The sequence below is a fragment of the Pan troglodytes genome, chromosome 11, assembly GCF_028858775.2.
Source record: "Pan troglodytes isolate AG18354 chromosome 11, NHGRI_mPanTro3-v2.0_pri, whole genome shotgun sequence".
In the NCBI taxonomy this organism is placed as follows: domain Eukaryota; kingdom Metazoa; phylum Chordata; class Mammalia; order Primates; family Hominidae; genus Pan; species Pan troglodytes.
Genome location: NC_072409.2, coordinates 11,469,664 through 11,493,097, shown reverse-complemented (window position 1 = coordinate 11,493,097; position 23,434 = coordinate 11,469,664). Strand labels below are relative to the sequence as shown.

Genomic DNA, 23,434 nt, shown 5'->3' with positions numbered 1-23,434 from the left:
CCCTGACTCTCGAGCCGGTGCTCCTAACCATGACATTATACCATCCAAAAGAAAATCCACCCTGTCACTCTGATATATTCTGCTTTCTGGAAGGTGGGTGTAGAAGTACAGAACGGTTTGTACAGAATTGTCTGCTCAGGATCTACATATGAGACTGGGAGATGGAGTAGACTGCCGATTCCAGCAGCATCAGGAGAAATCTTTATAACTTTTCAAAAGTTCACTCTGCGTAGGTTCTCCTCAGGGGAGAATGTCCTGTCACTGTGGAACTTTAAAAATAGCCATGCCTGGGCTGGGTGTGGTGGCTCATGCTTGTAATCCCAGCACTTTGGGAGGCTGAGGTGGGTGGATCACCTGAGGTCAGGAGTTCGAGACCAGCCTGGCCAACATGGTGAAACCCTGCCCCTACTGAAATTACAAAAATTAGCCAGGCGTGGTGGCGGGTGCCTGTAATCCCAGCTACTTGGGAGCTACTTGGGAGACCGAGGCAGGAGAATCACTTGAACCCAGCATGTGGAGGTTGCAGCGAGCCGAGATCACAGCACTGCACTTTTGCCCGGGTGACAGAGCGAGACTCCCACTCAAAAAAAAAAAAAAAAATAGCCATGCCTGAGCTCACCCGAGTCCCCTTGAATCAGCCCTCCTGGGGATGGAGGCAGATTCTGCCAGTTATTTTTTAAGCTTTATTTTATATAACCCGTACTATAGCCCTGGGAAGTAGGTTTAATATCACCATTTTACAGATGATAACTGAGACTCAGTAAAACGAAGTTATTTGTCTGAGCACAGACAGCAGCTGGTGTGGAGCTGGCATTTTATCCAGGCCTATCTGACCTCAGAGCTCTTAACCACTATGGTATACTGCTTCTTAAGATCATCTTAAGAGTTTTTGGTATAGTAGACTCATTTTAAAATCTTTTGATGACACAGGCCTATCGAAATCTGCAGGTTTAAGTTCCTGCTCCTCTTTTTAACCTTACATTTGCAGTTGTTGACTATTGGTTTCCCTCACTGGCCTAAAAGCACTCTAGTTTTCAGGAAGATTACAAAGTTTTTCCAGATATAGCCATTTTGGAAAGAGTGAAATAAAGAAGAATTAATAAAAGCATATTCTCTAAATCCCAGTCCAAGATGTTGAGGTTAATGGAAACCACAAAATCCTTCTTCGTGAGCTGAGACGAATAAAATCATTTATGAACAGGGCACAATTTTTGGGCGGTAAGCTTGATTGAGCTTGATGAAGTTAAATTAAAGAGAAAGTATATTCAACATTCTGGGATCCCCACAGTGTTGAGATTCATGAAATCAGCCACATTTGAGGAGTTTTAGCTTGCCTTTTTATGGGAGACTCTTTCATATACATGCAGGATGCAGAGCATCCTTAGCACAAAGGACTCTACTAAATATAACTTTCACACCAGCCTCTAAAGCCAGTTGGTTACCTCTCAGCTCATTAGCAAGCAGGCTTTGAATTCCAAGTGCCCCGCATGATAAATAAGCCTTGAGAGCTACTTTCACATTTTGTGTAACAATTTCCTGCAGTGACTTCAAGTAGGAAAAAACCAGGTAATGTTTGAAAGACATCATGAGGCAGATTGTCTCCTCAGGCCTCCTAAGACATGCAGTCCTGTTCTCCCTTGAGGAAGATTGGGCTGTAATTTTTTACCCCACCACTAAACCACTGGCCAGAGAAAGTTAGGGTGTGGCAACTGAAGGCATGTGTTTTGGGGTCGGATAGATACAAAAGTAAGTTTACTTTCTGGCTTTCCCTTTCATAGCTGAGATACCTTGGAGAAGTAACATTGCCTCTACTTCCTTCTCTATAAAATGGGAACAATAATAATTTGTACTCATAGGGCACATGTGAGAAGGAAATAAGATGATACACATGCAGTGCTTAACATGGTGCCTGGACTGGGGTAAAGCTCTAATCAATAGAAGCCATTTTTTATTGTACTATTCCATTGCTCTCCCATCCTGAATTCCGAGGAGGTTTGGGAGGCAATGATTCCACGTCATATCATTCAGTTGGCACCATCTTTCCCTGCTCTCCACAGGGCAGCAGCAGCTCGGACTCTCTGGAGGGCCAGAGCTGCGACTATGCCAGCAAGAGCTATGATGCCGTTGTCTTCGATGTCTTGAAAGTGACCCCAGAGGAGTTTGCTGTAAGTGAAACAGGGCTGGTGTGGGTGGCTGGGCACCACAGCAGGGCACTAGAGGGAGCCACCACTTAGGCTTTGGGCTCAGATTGGAAACATTCTATATGCCCAACAAGAGGGGAGTGTTGAGTAAAGTCCGTACCACCCTTTGTGAAATACAATGCAGCATTAAAAAGGATGCTGTCTTGAAATTAACTACCCTGGAAGGCTGTACGCTATATATATAAATGTGAAAGGAGCAGACTAAAGCAACGTTTGTGGAGAACGTGCAATTTTAAAAATTCATGTACAGACTGGGCAAGGTGGCTCACGCCTATAATCCCAGTGCTGTGGGAGGCTGAGGTAGGAGGATGGCTTGAGCCCAGGAGTTCGAGATCAGCCTGGGCAGCATAGGGAGACTGCATCTACAAAAAATGGAAATAAAAAAATTAGCCAGGTGTGATGGCACACACTTGCAGTCCCAGCTACTCAGGAGACAGGTGAGAGGATTGCTTCAGCCTGGGAAGTTGAAGCTGCAGTGAGCTGTGATCATGCAACTATATTCCAGCCTGGGTGACAGAGAAAAACCCTGTCTCAAAAAAAAAAAAAAAAAAAAAAAAAAAAAAAAGCATGTACAACACACATATGACATGTATTTGCATTTGCATGAGGTCTAGATTTTTTGTTTACATATTCATAAATATCTGGATCTATATAGCCAAACATATTATTTACTGTAGTATTTGGTTATAGATTCCAGGTAATTGGAATTTAATTTTTCTTTTTGTTTATGTATACTTTCTATATTTTTATAACAACCATTTTCTACAATGATAAACAATATTATTTGGGCAATTTTAAAAAATATAAATTAAAAAAAAAGATATATCTTCAACCAATGTGTTGCTCCTGGTCTAACTAAGGGACTGTCCCTTGTGGTGGAGCAGTGTTAGCTCCTTGTTTTGCCATGACTTGGTTTCCTCTTTTTGAACTTTGACAGTAGAGGGAGAATATTGATTCTGGGGTGACCTCAAACCTGATTGAGAGTGTTGTCCAAGCGTTGAACTCTCCAGAACCCTGGAAGTGTTTCTAACCCATACCCACGTCTCCTCTACCCTCTTTGGTAAAAGAGGTTTCTTGTCCTCCTGGGTGCCAAGGGAACTAGCTGGGCCCCATGTCATTGCTCTGCCATCATTGGCTTCTTCCATGTTTACTTTGTGCCAGGCCATACTGAGCCTGGCACATGCATCATCTCCTTCAGTGTGTCTGAGGGATCATTTTAAAACCTTCAAACTCTGTAGTGGCTCCCTCCTACTAGAATGAGACCCAGAGTTCCTCCTGAGGCCTCCAGTACTCTCTATGGTCTGGCTAAGCCTCCTCTTCTGCCCCCACCTCTGTGCTCTCCCACTGTTTCTTTCTTCCCCAGGCTCACCTGCATCCTCTGTCCTTTTCTTTTTTCAGTCTTCATGGCTCTTCCTTAGTTGTCTGCTCACTCTGTGTTCAAATGTCTGTCCTTAGGACTTTCACTGGGCTAAAGTAGCATCTTTCCATCATTATCTTTCTCCTTACTCTGCTCTGTTTTTCTTCATAACTCTTATTACTACCCAACATTACATTATAGAATAATTTTTTTTTTTGAGACAGCATCTCATTCCATCACTTAGGCTGAAGTGCAGTGGCACAGTCACAGCTCATAAAAGCCTCAATCTCCCTGGCTCAAGTGATCCTCCTGCCTCAGCTTCCCAAAGTGCTGGTGCTACAGGTGCATACCACCATGCCCTGCTAATTTTTTTGATTTTTAGTAGAGATGAGATCTCACTGTGTTGCTGTGGCTGGTCTCCAATTCTTGGACTCATGTGATCCTTCCACCTCAGCCTCCCAAAGTGCTGGGATTCCAGGCGTGAGTCACCACTCCCAGCCTATATAATAATAAATTTAAATTGCATATCTCTTCCACTGGAATATAAACTTTCTAAGGACGGGAACTTATCTGACTTGTTCACTGCATTTTTTCCCAGTGCCCAAAATATACCTGGCTCATAGTAGGTGCTCAAAACATACGTATTGCCTGAAAGAGTTCAATTCTTTTTTTTTTTTTCTTTGAGACGGAGTCTCGCTCTGTCACCAGGCTGGAGTGCAGTGGCGGGATCTTGGCTCACTGAAACTTCCGCCTCCCAGGTTCAAGTAATTCTTCTGTCTCAGCCTCCCGAGTAGCTGGGATTATAGGCGCATACCACCATGCCCAGCTAATTTTTGCATTTTTAGTAGAGACAGGGTTTCACCATGTTGGCCAGGATGGTCTCAATCTCCTGATCTCATGATCTGCTCGCCTCGGCCTCCCATAGTGCTGGTTGGGATTACAGGCATGAGCCACCGCACCTGACCAAGAGTTCAATTCTTACAACAACTCAATGAGTCATATCATTTGCTCCCAATTTTCTGATAAAGTAAGGATCCAAGAGATTAATTTTCTTACATGGATTATATAGCCAGGTATTGGCAGAGCCAGGTCTGAAACTCTCATCTCCTAATTACCCATGTAGTGCTAGGAAGTAATTATAAGAGCAACTCCTATTTTTGAACACTGATTATGTCTAGGTCTTGTGTTAAATGTTTTACATGCTTTATCTAGTTTACTTTTCATAACAGCTTTATAAATGAGGTATAATTATTATTCCCAATTTACTGATAAGCGAGTCAACACTTAGAGAAGAAAGTCGTCTCTTCACACAGATAGTACATGGCACAGCTGGGATTTAAAACCAGGGCTGTCTGACACTGTAGACCAGTGATTTCCAATAGAAATACAATGTAAGCTACATATGCAATTTAAAATTTTCTAGTAATCGGCCGGGCGCGGTGGCTCATGCCTATAATCCCAGCACTTTGGGAGGCTGAGGCGGGTGGATCACCTGAGGTCGGGAGTTCGAGACCAGTTTGATCGACATAGAGAAACCAGGTCTCTACTAAAAATACAAAATTAACTGGACGTGGTGGTGCATGCCTGTAATCCCAGCTACTCAGGAGGCTGAGGCAGGAGAATCACTTGAACCCAGGAGGCAGAGGTTGCGGTGAGCCGAGATTGTGCCATTGCACTCTAGCCTGGGCAAAAAGAGCGAAACTCCATCTCAAAAAAGAAAAAAAAAAATTTCTAGTAACTACATTAAAAAATGAAAGAGGTAAAATTACTTGTAATAATATGTTTTATTTAACCCTGTATGTCTAAAATATTATCATTTTAAAATATAAGCAACATAAAATTATTGAAATACTTTATATTCTTTTTCTTTACAAGCTAAGTCTTCAAAATCCGATGTGTGTGTATGTAAGAGACAAGGTCTCACTATGTTGCCCAGGCTAGAGTGCAGTGGCTATTCACAGGTGCAATTACACCACAGTGCAGTGCCTTGAACTCCTGGACTCAAGCCCTTTTCCTGCCTCAGCCTCCTAAATAGCTCAGACTATAGGCTTGTGCCACTGTACTTGGCTCCAATGTGTATTTTACACTTTATGGTGCTAGCAACATTTCACATGCTCAGTAGCCACATGTGGCTAGTGGCTACCATATTGGACAGTATAACACTAGAGCCTGCACCCTTAGCCACAAAGCTGTATTGCCTCTCCTTTAGAGGACGTCATGGATCTCGCAGGCCAATGGCCTAGCTTCTATGTTCTATTTATGTATGTTTACTTGTACTTTTAAGAGTCATGTTTTTTTAGCTTCATGAAAGAAGCAATAACGAGGCTTAAAAATCCCTTTCTAGCTGTTTACCCTGTGGAATGGCAGAGAGTTAGACTGCATCATAGAAAAACATTGCCTAACAGGACTCCTTGGTGAGACGCAGGGCCTGGTTTTCTAGCCTCAGCCGTAGGGTATTGCTTGGCTTGCTTCAGGCTGCCTTTCTGAGGCTGGGAAGACTGTAGGGAAGGATGGTGAATACTTTTTGAGAATGCAGTGCTAAAACTTTGGCTGTCCCTGCTGGAGCTAGTATGTCTTCAGCTTACATGTGAAACCAGGTCTCTGGAGTCTTTGGCCTCTGGGAAAGCACTGGAGTGCCTAGGTGTTAGAATTGAACCAGACCAACTGGCATTTTAGTTTCCTGTCTAGTGAAAGAAAAAACCCAGACATGAAAACCCAGTGAAAGAATTATTTGAGTGATTCTGGGAAGATGGTGGTGGCAGTAGCATATTTTTAAATTCTCTCTTAATCCGTATTCCCCCACCGCCCCACTGTAAACATTCAGAACAACTAGATAGCAAACCCTGAAACCCATGAACAAAATTGTAGTAAACCTAGGTGACAAGTTATCGTCATCACCCCCAAAATACAAGTGGTTGAATATATACCACCAACATCCACAAGACCTTCAGGGTATCAGCATCTGTAGAGGAGAAAGCAGAATAAGCACTGGGGTATTTGATAGACTTGAGAATAAGAGAACCCCAAAGTTGTCAATAGGTATTTGCTAGAAAGTTCAGTGGGTCAGGGTGGGAATAGCAGCTGAAATTGGCAGGGATTTTGACTATTCAAATAATGGGTGAGTAGAAGGGATCTGTGGAATAGCCATTATGACCTCTTGAAACCAGGCAACTAGGGGGTCCCTTCTAGAATGATGCTGCGTACCTAAGAAATTCAGTAGGGAGTGGAGTCAAAATGATCAGAAAGGATAGAGATAGTTGTGGCAAAAGATGATCTAAGAGTGTGTGTGTGTGTGTATGTGTGTGAGTGAGAGAGAGAAATCTCAAGAAATAGTGGCTATGGTGTTGAACACTACATGAAAGCAACCTAAAACAGCTGTGTGTAGTTAGAAAAGGTACTCTGAACCATATTGCCCTGTAAAAGCTCAGGAAAACTAATTTTGCATGAAAATAAGCAACAGGAAATTATTGCTGTCAAATCTCATTCAAAGTTATTGTACAAAAAAAGAGACAAGAATCCCTATAGACAATGAAAGCATGCCACAAAAACAGACAAAACCTGTAACTGTTTATTTTTAAATGAGCTAAGAGATGTTAAGATCACACATGAAGAACATAAATCAGAAATACAAAAATCTCAGAAATGAGATGACAGAACTTAGGGAAGACTTAAAAATAAAAGAATTCTTTTGGAAATGAAGATTGAACTAGAAGGAACACAGGAACACATAAACATAACAGAAAATGCCTAAGGGAGGAAACTTTTTCACATGAAAATAAATGAAGAAAGAATAAGACTTTGGGAAAAAGTGACAGATATTCATGATAGCCAAAGAACATCCAACATACAGACAATAGGAATGCCTGAAAGCAGGGAACAAAAAGGCAAGGGAACTTCACAAATAATTAAAACTAAAATTTAGGAAAATGTTCATGAAATTTAAAAAAAAAAAAGATTTGAAACCGCATATTGAAAGAACACACCACGAAGCCGAGAATGTCAACCCTAAATGGTCAATACTAAAGACATTTTTTTTTTACAAACTACTGGGTTTTAAAGGAAAAAAAATTATTTGGGCATTTAGGCAAAAACAGCAAATGACATATACAGGAAATGATTAGATTACCATCAGTCTTTTTTGACAGAAACATGTTTTTGCCAAAAGGAAATGGAACTACATAATTAAGGAAAGAAAGAAGAAGTGAGCCAAAGAATTTATAATATATCCAGCAAGACTGACTTTAAAGTATAAAGGACACAAACAAACTGTTGTGAACATGCAAAGGCCTCAGAATTTTATTCCCCTGAGCCCTTCCTGAGGAATCTATGAGAGAATGAATCTTAGATAATGAACATAATTAGAGAACCATCACTATAAAGACAGAGAGCAGTAAACATGCAATTACTTGTGGAATTAAGACTGAATGAGGGTTAAAGGTAGAGGGTATAGTTTGTAATGAATGTATGCCCAGATGGTAGATATAGTATGACTATAGGATGAAGTAAATGAAAACTTACGGGATTCTGGAATCCTAGTATACTCTATGTCCTTGAGACCAAGATTTTCAAAATAGAAGAAAGGAGATACAGATATAATACAGAAGAGGTTAAGTAAGTTTTTAAAAATGCCCTGAATTTGAATTGGAAATATTAGTATGAATTCTGCATTGTGGTCTTGAAATAGCATTTCTTACTAAAAGAACCCATGGCTTCCGGAGAACTGGTTGATTCCAAGCCTGGGAAAGGACATGTTCAAGATGAGCCTGGTACATCTTCCCAGTACCCAGTGAGGAAGCTGTCAAGGAATAGGAGGGTTTGTGGCAAACGGACTCAAGAGCTAGCTAGAAGAAGCTCCCATTGCCCCATCATGGCACAATTTGAGCTTCAAATGATAATAATTGCAAATGATTGAAACTCATCAAGCAATGGGTCACCTTTTGATGATAATGGGGCAGTTTATAATCTTAAAAACTGGTAAATATGAGGAAAGAATCAAGCATTTGTCCTACCTTTTACTTTTGAACTAACTACACTGGATAACCAAACAGTAGATGAGGGAAAGTGTCTATTAAATTATTCAGTTAAGAAAAGGAAAAGAAATGAAAGAATTGGAATATCATCATTTTGAACCCCAGTGAATGAAAATATCTAAGCAGTGAACATCAATAGCCACTAACATTACAAAAGGAGAGCCATTGTGTGCCTCCTGATGAAGCAGTGTGCCGCCACCTGCGGTCTTGCCAAAGAGTTGCACCTGTGTCTGATGAAGTCCCTGGGTCCAGCTGCTGATTTGCAGACATACCAAGAATGGAAGAACACATTGACCTGTTCCATAAGTGTGGAGAACTTATGGCTTGGATTCTTCAGCAGATGTATTACAAGGAATATAAAGGGATGGAGAGAATATTTGTAGATTAAAAGAGATTTTAAAAGTACATATCGGCTGGTGCAGTGGCTCACACCTGTAATCCCAACACTTTGGGAGGCTGAGGTGGGCGGATCACAAGGTCAGGAGTTTGAGACCAGCCTGGCCAATATGGTGAAACCCCGTCTCTACTAAAAATACAAAAATTAGCCAGGCATGGTGGCGCACACCTGTAGTCCCAGCTACTCAGGAGGCTGAGGCAGGAGAATCGCTTGAACCCAGGAGGTGGAAGTTGCAGTGAGCCGAGATTGCGCCACTGCACTCCAACCTGGGCGACAGAGCGAGACTCCATCTCAAAACAAACAAAAAGTATGTATCAGGTTGAGCATGGTGGCTTACATCTGTAATCCCAGCACTTTGGGAGGTTGTGGTGGGAGGATTGTTTGAGGCCAGGAGTTAGAGATCAGCCTGGGCAACAGAGCTAGAATCCATCTCTACAAAAAATTAAAAAGTTAGCTGGGCATGGTGGCTTATACCTGTAGTTGTAGCTTCTCAGGAGGCTGAGGCAGGAGGGATCACTTGGACCCAGAATTTTGAGGTTAGCTCACTAGGTATGATCACACCACTGCATTCAAGCCTGGACAACAGGTAAGACACTCTCTCTAAAATAGGTAGGTAGGTAGGTAGGTAGATAGCACTTATCAAATTTTTAAAAAAGTGGACAGGACTACCCTGTGATGTATAGGTGTATATACTTGAGTGATTAAATTATTTAAAAAACTTGAAGAAAGTCAGGATAATGGTTACTTTTGGTGGGAGAGAGACTTGTGATTGGGACAAGTCACATTGAAGAACTTCTGGGGTGGCTCTTTTATTCGTTTTGATTGTGCCAAAATATACATAATATAAAATTTACTATCTTAACATTTTTCAGTGTACAATTCAGCAGTGTTAAGTACATTCACAGTGTCATGTAACCAATCTCCAGAACTGCTTTCGTCTTGCAAAATGGAAACTCTGTATCCATTAAACAACTCCCCATTCCCTCTCCTCCCAACCCCCAGCAACCACTACTCTACTTTCTGACTCCATGATTTTGACTCTTCTAGTTACCTCATGTAAGTGGAGTCATATAGTATTTGTCTTTGTGACTTTTCTGTAGATTTGACTTTCTGTTTTGTTTTGAGACAATCTCACTTACTCCCAGGCTGGAGTGCAGTGGTGCGATTTCGGCTCACTGCAACCCACTCCTCTCGGGTTCAAGCAATTCTCTTGCCTCAGCCTCCTGAGTAGCTGGGATTACAGACATGCACCACCACACCCGGCTAATTTTTGTATGTTATATTAGAGACAGGGTTTCACCATGTTGGCCAGGGTGGTCTCGAACTCCTGACCTCAAGTGATCCGCCAGCTTCAGCCTCCCAAAGTGCTATGATTACAGGCATGAACCACTGTGCCCAGCCTAGTTTGACATTTTTTAAAAATGAAAAGTTAAAAAAGCTTTAAATAAGTTACTGCTAGATTAATTTTCAAAAGGAACAGAACAGTTCCTAGGCCCATCCCCTGACTCTTTTCTAAATTGCCAGACACGGGCTTTCTGTGGTTCTGTGAGTCAAAGCAGGAATAGATCTTTGGAGCTGATTACTCTGTTCTGTGCGCCCTCCTGGCCATGCCTTGGTGGAGTGGGGTAAAGCCAATAGCTTTTTTTGTTTGTTTATTTGGGGTCTGGAAGACCCTTACATTTAAGGTTGAGGCTGGGAAGAGAGGATTTAGTCAGCCACTGTTAGAGAGGAGAAATACTACATTTAACATATGCAAAAAACTTTTTTTTTTCCTTTTGGCTAACCAAGTAGCATTTCCCTTAAAAGCCTGGGTTTTTAGAGGGCCCTGGACTAGGAGGAAGGAGGAGATGGGAGAAGGCTTAAGGAAGCCATTGCCAGGTGACTAGCTTGACTGGACATCCTATGTTAATGCTTTATTTCTCAAAATAAGGATAGGCCATTAAGAGACTTACGAGTGTTCTCGCTCAGCCCCACTACTGGCCGGATTTGCTGCTTGGAAACGAGAGTGGGAGGCTCCTTGTCTCATGTTTCTGTTGAGGCTGTAACATACCCCTAGAAAATGCCTTTTCTCTCCAGGAAACCAAGGTACCTCTCCTGAGGGAGGGACAGGGCGCTGAGATGGTCCCGAGAGCTGGCTATGAAGTGTGACAGGACCTGACCTCACCTCTTACCCCAACCCCTACCCATACTTCCCACCCCCCTTTTTGGTAAAACTGAGTGGCCTTGAGGGTTCAAACTTCCAGGGAAGGATTACTCATCAGCGACCTCTTTAACATATGTTTGGCTTTTTAGTAAAATGGCATGAAATCGATAATCTGATGATCTTTGTAAGTATCTTGTATCAAAATATCCTTGCTCTAGATACTGTATCTTTTTTGGTCAGAATTGAAAGGATAGAAATAGAGATGCTTCTGAAACCTCATTATGTATTTCGGACTAGCTAGTCTAAGTCTGGTGACCTCTGTTGTTGTTTGTTTTGAATAAAACACCTGAACACATTTTCTGACTTATGGTCTGAGCAGAGAGCAGAATATTTGAAACTTGGACCATCCAAAAAGTGTGAAATGTAAGGTCACTGCTTTAATAAATCATCTGGAAATTCAGTAGCAAACCCTAGAACTGGTGGCAGGATGGAAAGGAAGTTTTCTCATTTTCACATTAGCAGACTTTTGGTTCTTTTCCTAAATGACATTGCAAACATCCTGCCGGTTCTCCCAGATAGGGTGTTAACTTGAAGTGCAGGGGAGATTTCCAAGGTCCTCTGAGCTTTCAGGTCAAATCTCCTGTCTTTACAAGGCCTTTCTGTTCCCCAGGATGGCAGACTTAATCCAAATATGAGAAGCACTTGGCTAACCATCTTGATGGATCTGGCAGAAGAAATGCCAGTCTGTTTGCACTGCTCAGGACATAGTTCTGAGCCATGGAGCTCTAGGCCAAACATAGACCTATAGGCCTTCAGGGCTTACTGGCCACTCAACACCCAGATTATGAGGGCCAGATACATTATGCTGATGTCAAGAGTCTCCTTGACATCAAGAGGTGTTGGGTGGAAACTGGAGGCGGAAGAGCTCAGATTCCGCTCCAGTGCTTCCTTATTCCTGGTCCTCTCTCCCACCTCTCAGCCAGGCTGGTGGCAGCATCTCACCCGTTTCCATGAAGAACACTAGCTCCACTCCTGGGAGAGTACAAAGAGGCTCTCCACTGAAGCCAGCTGCATGTTTTCCTCTCCACTCTGCCTGAGGATGGTCTGCTTTGGCCTGTATCCCGTGCTTCTCAGGAACCCAGTGACCTTGGACCACCTTTGAGTGTGTTGCCATTTTTCTCCAATATATTCTTAATACAAGGGTTTTTACTGGCTCAGTGGATTTTAAACATGTTCTTTAGAGCAACCTCAGTGCATGAATATTCAACCAAATTAATGGTCCCTTATTTGCTAGCTTATGTATTGGTCAGGAACCATAAGTTCACATGCCAGTACATGAGCCCATCTGTGTGGCTTCCGTTTTGACACACACACACCCCCTCACACTCAACACTCATTCTCTCACACACACATACACTTTCATATACACGCACACACGTACACCCTCACACATACACACACTTATACGCTTACGCTCACACTCACACAGTCACACACACCATATACTCACACACACACACACACACACTCAGATACACACACATAAACACACTGTCTTATGTGTTTATTGAGCATCTGTCAGGTGCCAGGAACGCTACCTCTTGTCTTGAATTTTCACCAAGATCCCATAAAATAGGGATTATTGTCATCATTTTCTAGATGTGGTACCTGACTGAGAGAGATTGTGTGTCAAAGAGAACATTGCCGTTAAGTGACAGTGTCCAGACACACACCCAAGCCCTGTAGACTCCAGAGCCCATTTGTTCCCTGTATCATGTCATCCTGGATGGCCTGTGTTCAATGGACAGAGTGTCTTCTCACATTAAAGGCATCCAAAGGTCTTCAGCTCTCCTCTCCCTGGCGTGTCACAGAGGCATCTCTTAACTGACATCTGGCATCCCATGTGACATGGAGGTAGGTGGATCATGTGAAGTCAGTTCAGTTCATGCCTTGGTCTGAAATGAAAAATGGTCAGCATGATGCTTCCTGTTACTGTCACCAGATGAGGTTCTTATGATGGGCACAGCCTTTTAACCTGATGTGTGTCTTCTCTATTGATGACATTGCTGCATCTTAAGCCGGCTGTGGTGAAGGACTAGTTTTTTCCATTTGCAATAATTTGAGGACAGATACTTAAAATGTATATAATGGAAATGTCATGGTCATGTAAAAAATTGCTATGCAAGTTCCAAATGCTTGCTCTCAGCTTCTGTACTTCTCTCATTGTGGGCTGGTGGAATAAACAGTTTGTTGTCCCGTGCTGGTCTGTGGGTGCGTCTTGAATAGCACTCTACCATATAATTTAGGGGCAGTATCAATGACTTCAGAAGAAAAATATAATTTCTATAAGCCACAGCTTTAAAATGAACTTAATTTATAGTAATAGTGTTTCTGTTTAGCATTCTAATTTTAAATATTGTTTCTACAACTTAAAAAAATTACAAAAGTAGTTCATGCTTGAAATACAAATTCAAATAGTATGAAAATTTTCAAATAAAACTGTTCCCTTTTCTCCCAGGCCCACCCCCCAAACAACTTTTATCAATTCCTAAATTGAAAGTTCATCTCACATTCAAGAAAGAAGGGTGTGGATCAGAATTTATGAAGCGGGGGAAGGGATGGGAGAGGCATTTCAGAAATGTATCCAATTTTTTACTCTATTTGGTCTTGTTTTTTATCTCAAAGGGGAAAGTATAACTTTTATGAGTATATATGACTCTGTATAAAGTAACATGACAGTTATCTTTGATGTACAGTATTTTCTAAAATTGATTCTCTTTTGTTGCAGAGCCAGATTACATTAATGGATATACCTGTGTTTAAAGCTATCCAGCCGGAGGTCTGTACTTTGTCTTTCTACTCTTCTATTCATGCTGTGGGTGGGCAGCGAGGATTTAGCCAGCCACTGTTAGAGTGACTCCGTTTCTCAGTTTCTCTCTTGCAGGCTCTATAAATGCATGTTATCCATTTAAACCCCATTCTATTCTTGATGGTGCTCATGTTTTTGAGCCCAGTATTTGGATTTTCCAGAGAATGTCTCCCGTCTGGCCTACTCTGGCAGGGCTGGGAGCAGTTGGTACCCACAGGACTCCACGCCTGAGAGTCAGGTCTTAACACCCTCATTCCTTTTCCCAGGCTCCTCCTGCTGAAAATGTTTGCTTTCAAGAAGTGATGTGAGGGAACATTTTTCTGGAAAGTTCTCTTTTTGTTCATCCCAAATTCTGGTGGTTGCCTTGTTTCTATTTTTGAAACCAGTTGCCGTAGCAAACATGTACATATTTACATTGAAAGCATATCTGGGTCAGGTGTGGTGGCTCACACCTGTAATCCCAGCACTTTGGGAGGCCTAGGTGGGAGGATCGCTTGAGATCAGGGGTTTGAGACCAGCCTGAGCAAAATAGTGAGTGTCAAAAAAAAAAAAGCGTATGTACATTTTTAGAAACAGCATATTCAATAAAGGGTAAAAAGTTGATTTTGGTCTTAAAAAAATTCCTGGAAATGTTTGGCAATTGATAACAAGGTTTTGGTTATTTTACCTAGGGTGTGTGTGTGTGTGCGTGTGAGATCAGGTAAACAAAAATCCATTTCAAAGTAGCTGAATAGGGAGGCTGAGGCAGGAGAATTGCTTGAACCCGGGAGGTGAAGGTTGCAGTGAGCCATGATTGTGCCATTACACTCCAGCCTGGACAAAAGAGCGAGACTCTGTCAAAAAAAAAAAAAAAAAAAGTAGCTGAATAGGCTGAAGAGGAATTTATTACAAGGATAAAGGGGCACTTTACAGAATTCATGGGGCGAGTTCAGGCATCCAGAGAGCCACCAGGACACAGGCAGTCCCTACTTCCTGCTCCGCTTTTACCTCTCCTTCTCCTGCTTTCTTGTCTGATTTGACCTGATTTGGCCTTTCCAAAGGGCCCACGTTTACATGATCTTTAAGTCACCGCCCCAGACTGGGACCAGCAGATTTCAGTCCAGGCCAGCATAGTCATGTGTCCAATGCTGGTCCAGTCACCTAAGGCCAAGAGTATGTGGTCAACATGGGCAAACACTGAGGGACCCAGCCTTGTGAGTGAGGTTCAGACCTCAGAGGAGAGGAGTGTGGTTGGGGAGATAGATCAAAAAGTGCTGCAACTAGGGTGTGAATTCCAGAATACTCTTAACTTAATGCCTTTCTTCTTACAGAACTGTGACTGTTAAGACTTGACAAAGAGCATATCTTAACACAAAGTCACAGTGTTCAAGCCTTCCGAGAGCTGGCACCTAGTCTACTAAAAATTAGGAGGAAACTAGTACCACTAGCTTTGTTCAGCATTTATGTGAAGACGTGGCAGTTATTTGTATTATTGTATTATTATATGTGTGTGTGTGTGTGTGTGTGTGTGTGTGTGCTTGTGTCTGTGTGTTGTGTTCATTAGGGTTGGGGAACAGAGCTTTGTTTGCTTTTTTTGAATTGGCTGACTTCCATTCTTTTTCTGTTTTGTTCTAATGTGGTATGATCCATTCTTTCTAATCAAAAACAACATCAAATCACTGCCTCTTGAAGCCTTTTGGTAGAATAGGTGTGTGATGGTTGCCTTAGTTCTCAGCTGAAGCTGTTTCTGATTATGTTCTCTGCTTAGCTCTGATCTGGAGCAGTTTAGACATTTAGGGCTTTATTCTTCATCCGAACATCAAGGAGGGCAGCCCACCTGCCGTGAGCCCTGAACCTGCATGTGCGCAGGAGACTGGGATCCTTGCCAGGCTGCTGGAAGGAGGGAAGCGGGTGGGGGCTTCTTCCTCTTCAGAGGCATAGCCAAGGCCAGACCAAGACTTTTCCCCAGGGTGCTGCAGTTTGGAAGGTACCTCATCAACACATACCTTAGTTCAAGTTGTGACAAGATGTTAGAGTGGAGATGTTTTGTTTTCAAGACTGTAGTTTGTAGCAGTGGTTCTTAATCATGGCTGCACATCAGAATCACCTGGACAGTCTTGGAAACATGGGGGTACCCAGAGTCCCCTCCCCAACACTCCCCCACAGACCATTGAATCTGAACTTAAATCTCTTGATGGGGGTCTGAAACCTAATCAGCCCTATTTTGTAAAAGTTTCCCAGGTAATTCTGAGGCAGAGTGAGGATTCAGAACTAGTTGCTTTAAGGTATCTGGAGAAACCCCAGACTTGAACATTTTGGATCTATAACATGTTAGCTAAAAATGGAAGAGTTTGCTCCTCATTGTCAAAACTGTGGTCAAAGGAAGCACCCTGGGAGCTGCCCCAGCTTTTTTGCTGATGTTATTATCATTAGCAGACTGAAAACTGAAAATTTTCCTCTTGGGGATGCCTGCCATGTTGTGGCTGGACCACCCCAGAGTTGGAAGGGCATGAATAAAGTACAATTGTAAGTATGCAGAGGCCAGCATCTGAGAGCAAGATGGGTGCTGTGAGTGACCTAGGCTCCCAGGAGATCAGGAAACTTGTAGACTAGTGCCTTTGAACCCCGGCTATGTTTCAACCCTGGCTGTGTATCAGCATCCACTTGGGAATTCTTTTAAAAAATTACACATGCCTAGGCTTCAGCCTTAGAGATTCTAAATGCTTTGGTTTAGAGTGTGACTCAGGAATCTGCTTTTGACTGGGCACCCTAGTGGGTTCCCAGTTGGATGAGAACCAGGGATGTAGTGATTGTAAGACTGATAGCAATTTGCTTTGTGAAATCCTAATTTTCTAATTTCTAATTTTCTTATGTAGTGATTGTAAGACTGATAGCAGTTTGCTTTGTGAAATCCTAATTTTCTAAAGATTTTTTCTTGCCTAGTTACTAAGATTACCCTTAATTCAGCCCACAGAGGTAAGAAGAAGAATATTAACCATGGACCCTGTAGCCAGTACCTGAACCAGGCCTGTCTGAGCCCTGACCCTAGAGCTCAAGCTCTCAGCCCCTGTTGCATGTGGGTGTAGCCTGACTCCTGCACTGCACAGTGGGCTTTTACCTCTTTTGATGTGGAAACAGCCATCTTACCAGGCTTCCATTGTGTAAGCAATATAGTTTATGAATATATTCCTAGGCTGTTCAGATCCTTCACAACTGGAGAATTGATCCTGGCTGGGTCTAGATATGGTGATTTGGACTTCTGGGGTTGTCCTGGAAGACATCAGCCACTTCCTAGCTGGTCATTTTTCCACCCTGGCTCAGGTTTCTGCTTTCCCATCATGCTGTTTGCCAACTCTGTGCTTATTAATGAGGAGATGGGGGTATTTAGCTTGAAAAAAGAAGGTACCTGAGGGACATGATTCTTGCCCTTGGAGATCTGAAAGGCTTTGAGCAAGCTATGAGGAGTTATGGTGAGACCTGGATACTTTTGGATGGTATTCGGGATGGTCCTGGAAGAATAATGTTCCAGGTAGTGGGATTAGCATGCACAGAGGGTGTGGTCAAGGACATTTGCTTTGATGGAGGAGTAGGGGAGATTTGAACATAAAGGCTTCTAAAGCCCTCCCTGCCATGGGGGTCCTTGAGTTTCTGGTGCTTGTCTGGAGGGCAGCTCCCAATGATGGAGTGGTGGGCAACACCCTTGCCCATGCAGACCCTTGCCTCTGTGTCCTTGCTTGGCTCCCTAGCCCTCTGACCTAATCCCTGAATGCCCAATGGCTCACTATGCACAGGGTTGAAAAGGGGTGGGTGCTGATGTGGACTGTTGCTGGGTAGCCTGGGCTGTTTACATTTTCCTGAGCATTTACTGTGTGCAGGCTCTAGGCTAGGCTCCTTAGATGTAGGGTCTCATTTAATCCGCATCACAGTGTTATGATGTACCTGCTGTTATTGTCTTTGTTTTATATATGAGGAAGCTAGAGCTCAGACATGTTAAGTATTATAACTTAGTCCATGATTACTATATTAGTCCTCTGTTGCTATGTAACAAATTACTCCCACACTTAGCAGCTTAAAATAATAAGCATTTATCTCTCATAGTCTCTGTGGGTGAAGAATCCAAGAGTGGCTTAGCTGGGTGGTCCTGGCTCAGGGTCTCTCAGGAGGTTGTAGTCAAGATGTTGGCTGGGACTGTAGTCATCTGAAGGCTTGAGTGGGGATGGAAAGTCTGCTTCCAAGGTGGCTCGTGCACAATGCCTGGCTGTTGGCAGGAATCCTCTGTTCCTTGCCATGTGGAACTGTTCAGAGCCACTGAGTGTCCTCATGGCATGGCAGTTGACTTCTCCTAGAATGAGTGACCCAAGAGAACAAGACAGAAGCCAGCAAGGACTTTTGTGACCTGGCTCAGAAGTCACATACTGTCATTTGCACAGTATCCTATTAGTATCACAGATCAGCCCTCTTCACCAAGGGGGGCACTATACAAGAGCTGGACACCAGCAAGTAGGAAGTGGGGGGCCCCTTGGAGACTGCCTACCACAGGCCTCAGGTCAGAAGGTCAAATACAGTTAGTCTAACTCCAGAACTTTCACAGTTCTGCCTCTGCCAGTGCCCCAGCTATGTGACCTTGGGTAAGTCACGTCACCTCTCTAAGTTTTGGTTTCCTCATTCATAGAGTGGCGATAGGAAGAGTACCTCCGTCACAGGGTTTATTTGGAGAATGAAATGAGATAATGCATATAGAGTACTTAGCACAGAGGCTGGAACCTAGTAAAACAACATCAACCATTTTTGAATGTGTAGTGCATACCAGGCATTGTGTTGAGCGGTTAAAGTCTTTATTCAGAGTTTGCTGCTATTAGTACTATTGTTGTTGTTGTTGTGGCTGTGACTGTGGTTGTCACCCACCAGTTTCCCTTTATGTCAGTGTCTGGCTTGCTCTAGATACATGCCTTCCTGCCTCAGCCCCCTGCCCTGCTGTTCTCCTGTCTTCTTGCCTCTCAGTTCCCCTTCCTCTCCTTCTTATTCTTTAAAAATATTTCTTCTTCTTCTTCTTCTTCTTCTTCTTCTCTTCTCCTTCTTCTTCTCCTTCTTCTTCTTCTTCTTCTTTTTTTTTTTTTTTTTTGAGGTGGAGTTTCACTCTTGTTGCCCAGGCTGGAGTGCAGTGGCATGATCTCGGCTCACTGAAATCTCTGCCTCCCGGGTTCAAACAATTCTCCTGCCTCAGTCTCCCAAGTAGCTGGGATTACAGGCACCTGATACCACGACCGGCTAATTTTTGTAATTTTAGTAGAGATGGGATTTTGCCACGTTGGCCAGGCTGGTCTCAAATTCCTGACCTCAGGTGATCTGCCCACCTCGGCCTCCCAAAGTGCTGGGATTACAGATGTAAGCCACTGCGCCCAGCCCTATTCTTTTTAAACATTTCTTATTGTTAACAATTTTGAATAGATATGTGTATGCACATACTGGGTTTATATAGGAAGAGTGGTAAAATGAACCTTTGTATACCTGTTACCTAGATCCAACAATTGCCATCTTTGCTTCATTTACCTCTTTTTTTCTTTTTATTTATTCCTGGAAATTTTGAAAGCAAATGCCTAACATCCTATTATTTCCCTCCTTCAAACTTCAGATGTAGCTCTTTAAAAAGTTATTTTCTACCATAATCACAATAGCATTATCACACTTAACAAAATTAGCAATAATTCTTTAGGATCAAATTGGGGGAATTTCAAATTTCCCCAACTGTCTCAAAAACAAACAAAACCCACTAATAGCAGTGACAATTCCAGGGCCTGCACATTGCATTTGGTTGGTTGTTACGTTTCTCAAATTCCTTTTTATTCTAGTGTAGTCCATCCTCCCTCTCCTCTCTCATGCGCTTAACTTATTGAAAGGTTAGTCGCACTGTGTAATATTCTAAATTGTAAATATTCTGCTGCTTCTTGGTGGTTTAACTTGTTCACTTGTCGCCTATTTTGTTTCAACTAGAAGTTAACCCAAGAGGCTTGATTGGATTTTGGGTCAGTCTTTTTGGGAAGAGTGTGTCCTAGGTGGTGCTGGGTACTTTGTATCACATGTCACATTAGGAGACACCCAGTTGTTTTGCTCTGTGTCATGTGAAGATTTATTGATGGGTTCAGGTGGTGACTGTTTTATTCCTTCATTGTAAAGTTCCCCATCTACCTTTTACCTAATTATTTCATCTGTCAATGATCTTTGCCTGAATTGAGTATTTTATTGGTCCTAGCAAAATGGTGACTTTTCTCTCTTTTTTTTTTTTTTCCTTTTTCAGAGACAGAGTCTTGCTCTGTCACCTAGGCTCTGATGCAGTGGTGTGGTCATAGCTCACTGCAGCCTCAAACTTGTGGGCTCAAGCCATCCTCTGCCTCAGCCTCCTGAGAATCTAGGACTACAGACATGTGCCACCATGCTTGGCTAATTTTTAAAAAATATTTGAAGAGACGTATCACTGTGTTGCCTAGGCTGGTCTTGGACTCCTGGCCTCAAGCAGTTATCCTGCCTCAGCCTCCCCAGTAGCTGAGATTACAGGCATGAGCTGCCACGCCTGACTCTTATAGCTGAAATTCTTAAGAAGAATTTTTCCTCATCAGCTAGGGCTACTTGTACATACTTAATTCTTTCCTTTTAATTATCAATTTTCAGAGTAAGCAGGTGGTGCCCCACTTACCTTTAATGGTGACTTGTGGGTGTGTAACTGCTTTGTTTTGTTTTTGGTGAGCAGTCTGTCTCCTCCATCATAATGAACTTGTGGATATTTATTATACGTCCTGTGTGTTTCAGTCAGTTATAGTCACCATTCTTTTTGATATACAAATTGTCCTGTCTTTGACCAGTTGGATCCCTTTTATGTTGGCTCCTGTATCTTTTTAATGTGATCCCATTCATTTTTGATCACTGCCCTGCTTTTTGGCCCAACAAGATCCCCAGGGTTATGTTGTATATTTTCTGCTGCAGACCTGGAATTAGGCATTCCTTCAGGGGGTTTCTTTTAGTGGGGAATAATATTTAGAAACCATAATCTGGGTGAAGACTGCTTAGTATTACTGGGTTGCCATTGCTTTTAGGCCTTTGCCATGGACAGAGCTAGTAAACAGTTATTTTTTAAAAGGAAAAAGTCATGAGTTCATAGTTAGGGTAGATGATATTATTTCTCCATAATTCTTCCTTCTCACTTTACTCCTTGTCATACCTTCACTGTGGGTGGTGTATATCTCCCCACCCTATTGACTTTGGGCTTGGCCCTGTGACGTGGTTTTGCCCATGGAATGTGGGAAGCATGGCAGTGTGCAGATCTGAGCTGAGCTTCTGAGAGGCGTGGCAAGCTTTGGCCAGCTGTCTTGGAACTTCCCTTCTCCATGATGTACCGGTAACTGTTGCTTGTTTATCTTCAGTCCCCAAATGAGGACATTACAGTTGACCTGAACTGACCCGAAGTCTAGATTCCACACTGAGACAAGCCAAAGCCAACCTGGCAGAGCTGAGCTGAGCTGCATCATCTACAGACCTATGAGCATGAAATAAATGTAGCTGTTGTAAGCATCTGAGATTTGAGGATTGCTCGTTATACTACATTATCTTGTAAAAATTTGACTAATATAATACTGATCTTTCCAATTCAAATATAACATTATAGAGTTGTTACTTAATTCCCTTGATATTTATATATTTTATTTTACAGTGACAATTTTGGTTCCTAGCAACATTACTTACTTTATATTATCCCGTCATATATATGTAAAATAATTTAAAAATAATAATACGAATATTACTACTAAGCAGTAGACTGCTGGTCAAATTTTAACATTTTCTTGCAGTTAGTTCTTTTACTTCTTGTCTTCTCTCTTTCCTACTACTTATATACCCAAGTAGGCCTCTCCCCTGGACTTTTCCCTTAAAGGTCTTTGGAAGCACCAGGACAGAAAAGGAGGGTTATGCTAATTTGGTTCTAGAGGGTCTGCATACTGAGATACCCTGTTGTAATCCCAGTACCTGGAACACAGTACATAATAAATATTTGTTGAATGAGTGGAGTGTGAATGGATGCCTGAAAGGGGAAGCGCCATAGCAGAACATTATCTGGCTGTGTTTAGGCACACTGCCAAGCGAGGGGGTGTGCCAACCAAAGGAGCGATATTACCAGGGTGTCTTGTTTGTGGTGTAACCACTTCCCGCAAAGCAAGGGTATTTCCTGGTGAGCTCAGCCTTTTGAAGATTCACATTTCCAAATGCAGTTGATAACTGAGGGTGGAGCTGTGGCTTTTCATGACTTCTGCTGGTTTCTGCAAGGGGGACCACAAAGAACATCATTTCAGGGCTTAGAGGAAGCCAGGCAGACGGTGAGTTAAGGATTGGCAGAGAGTAAGGAAAATGGAAGTTACAAATATGGAACCATAACTGCCCTGTCCCCTGGTGACTCTAACGAGTGACCAAGTTTATCAAAAATTGGTGTATTAATGCAGATATAGCTTTGTAGCATAATATCTCACAGCTGTGTTGAACTTACAAGTTGTGGCCTAGAACCCCATTGCCACTGTGGTGGATTGGGTTGCAGGGTAGATTCCTGGGTGGATTCCTGGCTGCCAGGGCTCGGGGCAAGGGCTGCATTGTAAAGGAGGTCTGTCTGAAGGTCCTGGTGGTAGCAGCCTTCTAAAAGGGTATGTTTTCAAGGTGGTGTTTTGTCTCTACCAGAGCTCCTTACCACATCTGTCTGTCAGTATGTCCAGTTCCCAGCCTATGGAGTTGAAGGCGCAGCAGTGTCTCAGAGGCTGGTCTAAATGTCAGAACTGTTTTTGTCATTAGTTTTAGCATGGAGCAGCATCAAGGGGAAACTGCTGTTCTTAGAATGTGCTGAAAATGGGCACAGCCTGTGCTTTATTCAGCCCAGGGTTCTGTCAGAGCTGAGCTGCTGGGTCTGTTAAAGCCACACAGCTTGAAGAGGATGAACTTTGATCTGATGAAGCTGAGGTTGAGTCGCAGCCTCACCCCTCTAGCTTGGAGACTTAGGACAAGTCATGTATTTTCTTTATGCCTTGATTTTCTCATGTGTAAAGTTGGCGGGGGGTGGAAATCATAGCTTTTACCTTACAGTGGGCATGTAAGAACTTAGTACGGTGCCTGTACAAAGCAAGCTCCTAGTCATGCGTGGCTATCATTTCACCAGTGTATAGTTTGAATAGGCACTGTGGGTTATAGATGGGAGGTTGTTGCTCAGAATATTCAGGTGATACCTGTGCAGGAGCCAGTGTCCCAGAGGAGGTGATACCTGTGTAGCAGAGTGTTTAAGAGCATGGTACCTGGGATCCTTCAGAGCTCGGTTCACATCCTGGTGCCCTGGATAGCTGGGAGGCTGAGGTCTGGACCAAGACATACACCATGGTGCCCTAGGAGCCCTGCAAACATCATGTGGGGAACTCACTCAATCTTAGGGTTGTGAC

At 42.8% G+C, this 23,434-nt stretch overlaps 1 protein-coding gene across 40 annotated transcripts in view; it reads left to right on the top strand.

Annotated features, from left to right (window-relative positions):
* RALGPS1 (Ral GEF with PH domain and SH3 binding motif 1) overlaps positions 1–23,434 on the top strand; it is a 309,829-nt gene that overhangs the window by 49,530 nt on the left and 236,865 nt on the right. For 36 of the 40 annotated variants that reach the window (XR_010148845.1, XR_010148843.1, XR_010148844.1 and 33 more), the window contains exons 3-4: positions 2,058–2,165; positions 13,917–13,967. Coding sequence is in view for 37 of the 40 variants with exons in the window: in XM_054659088.2 (XP_054515063.1) it covers positions 2,058–2,165; positions 13,917–13,967 (159 nt within the window). In the remaining 3 variants the exon portion in view is untranslated. Of the gene's footprint in view, positions 1–2,057; positions 2,166–12,956; positions 13,043–13,916; positions 13,968–23,434 lie in introns of those variants that run through there. The other 4 variants (XM_063788299.1, XM_063788283.1, XM_063788277.1 and 1 more) reach the window with 2 other exon arrangements.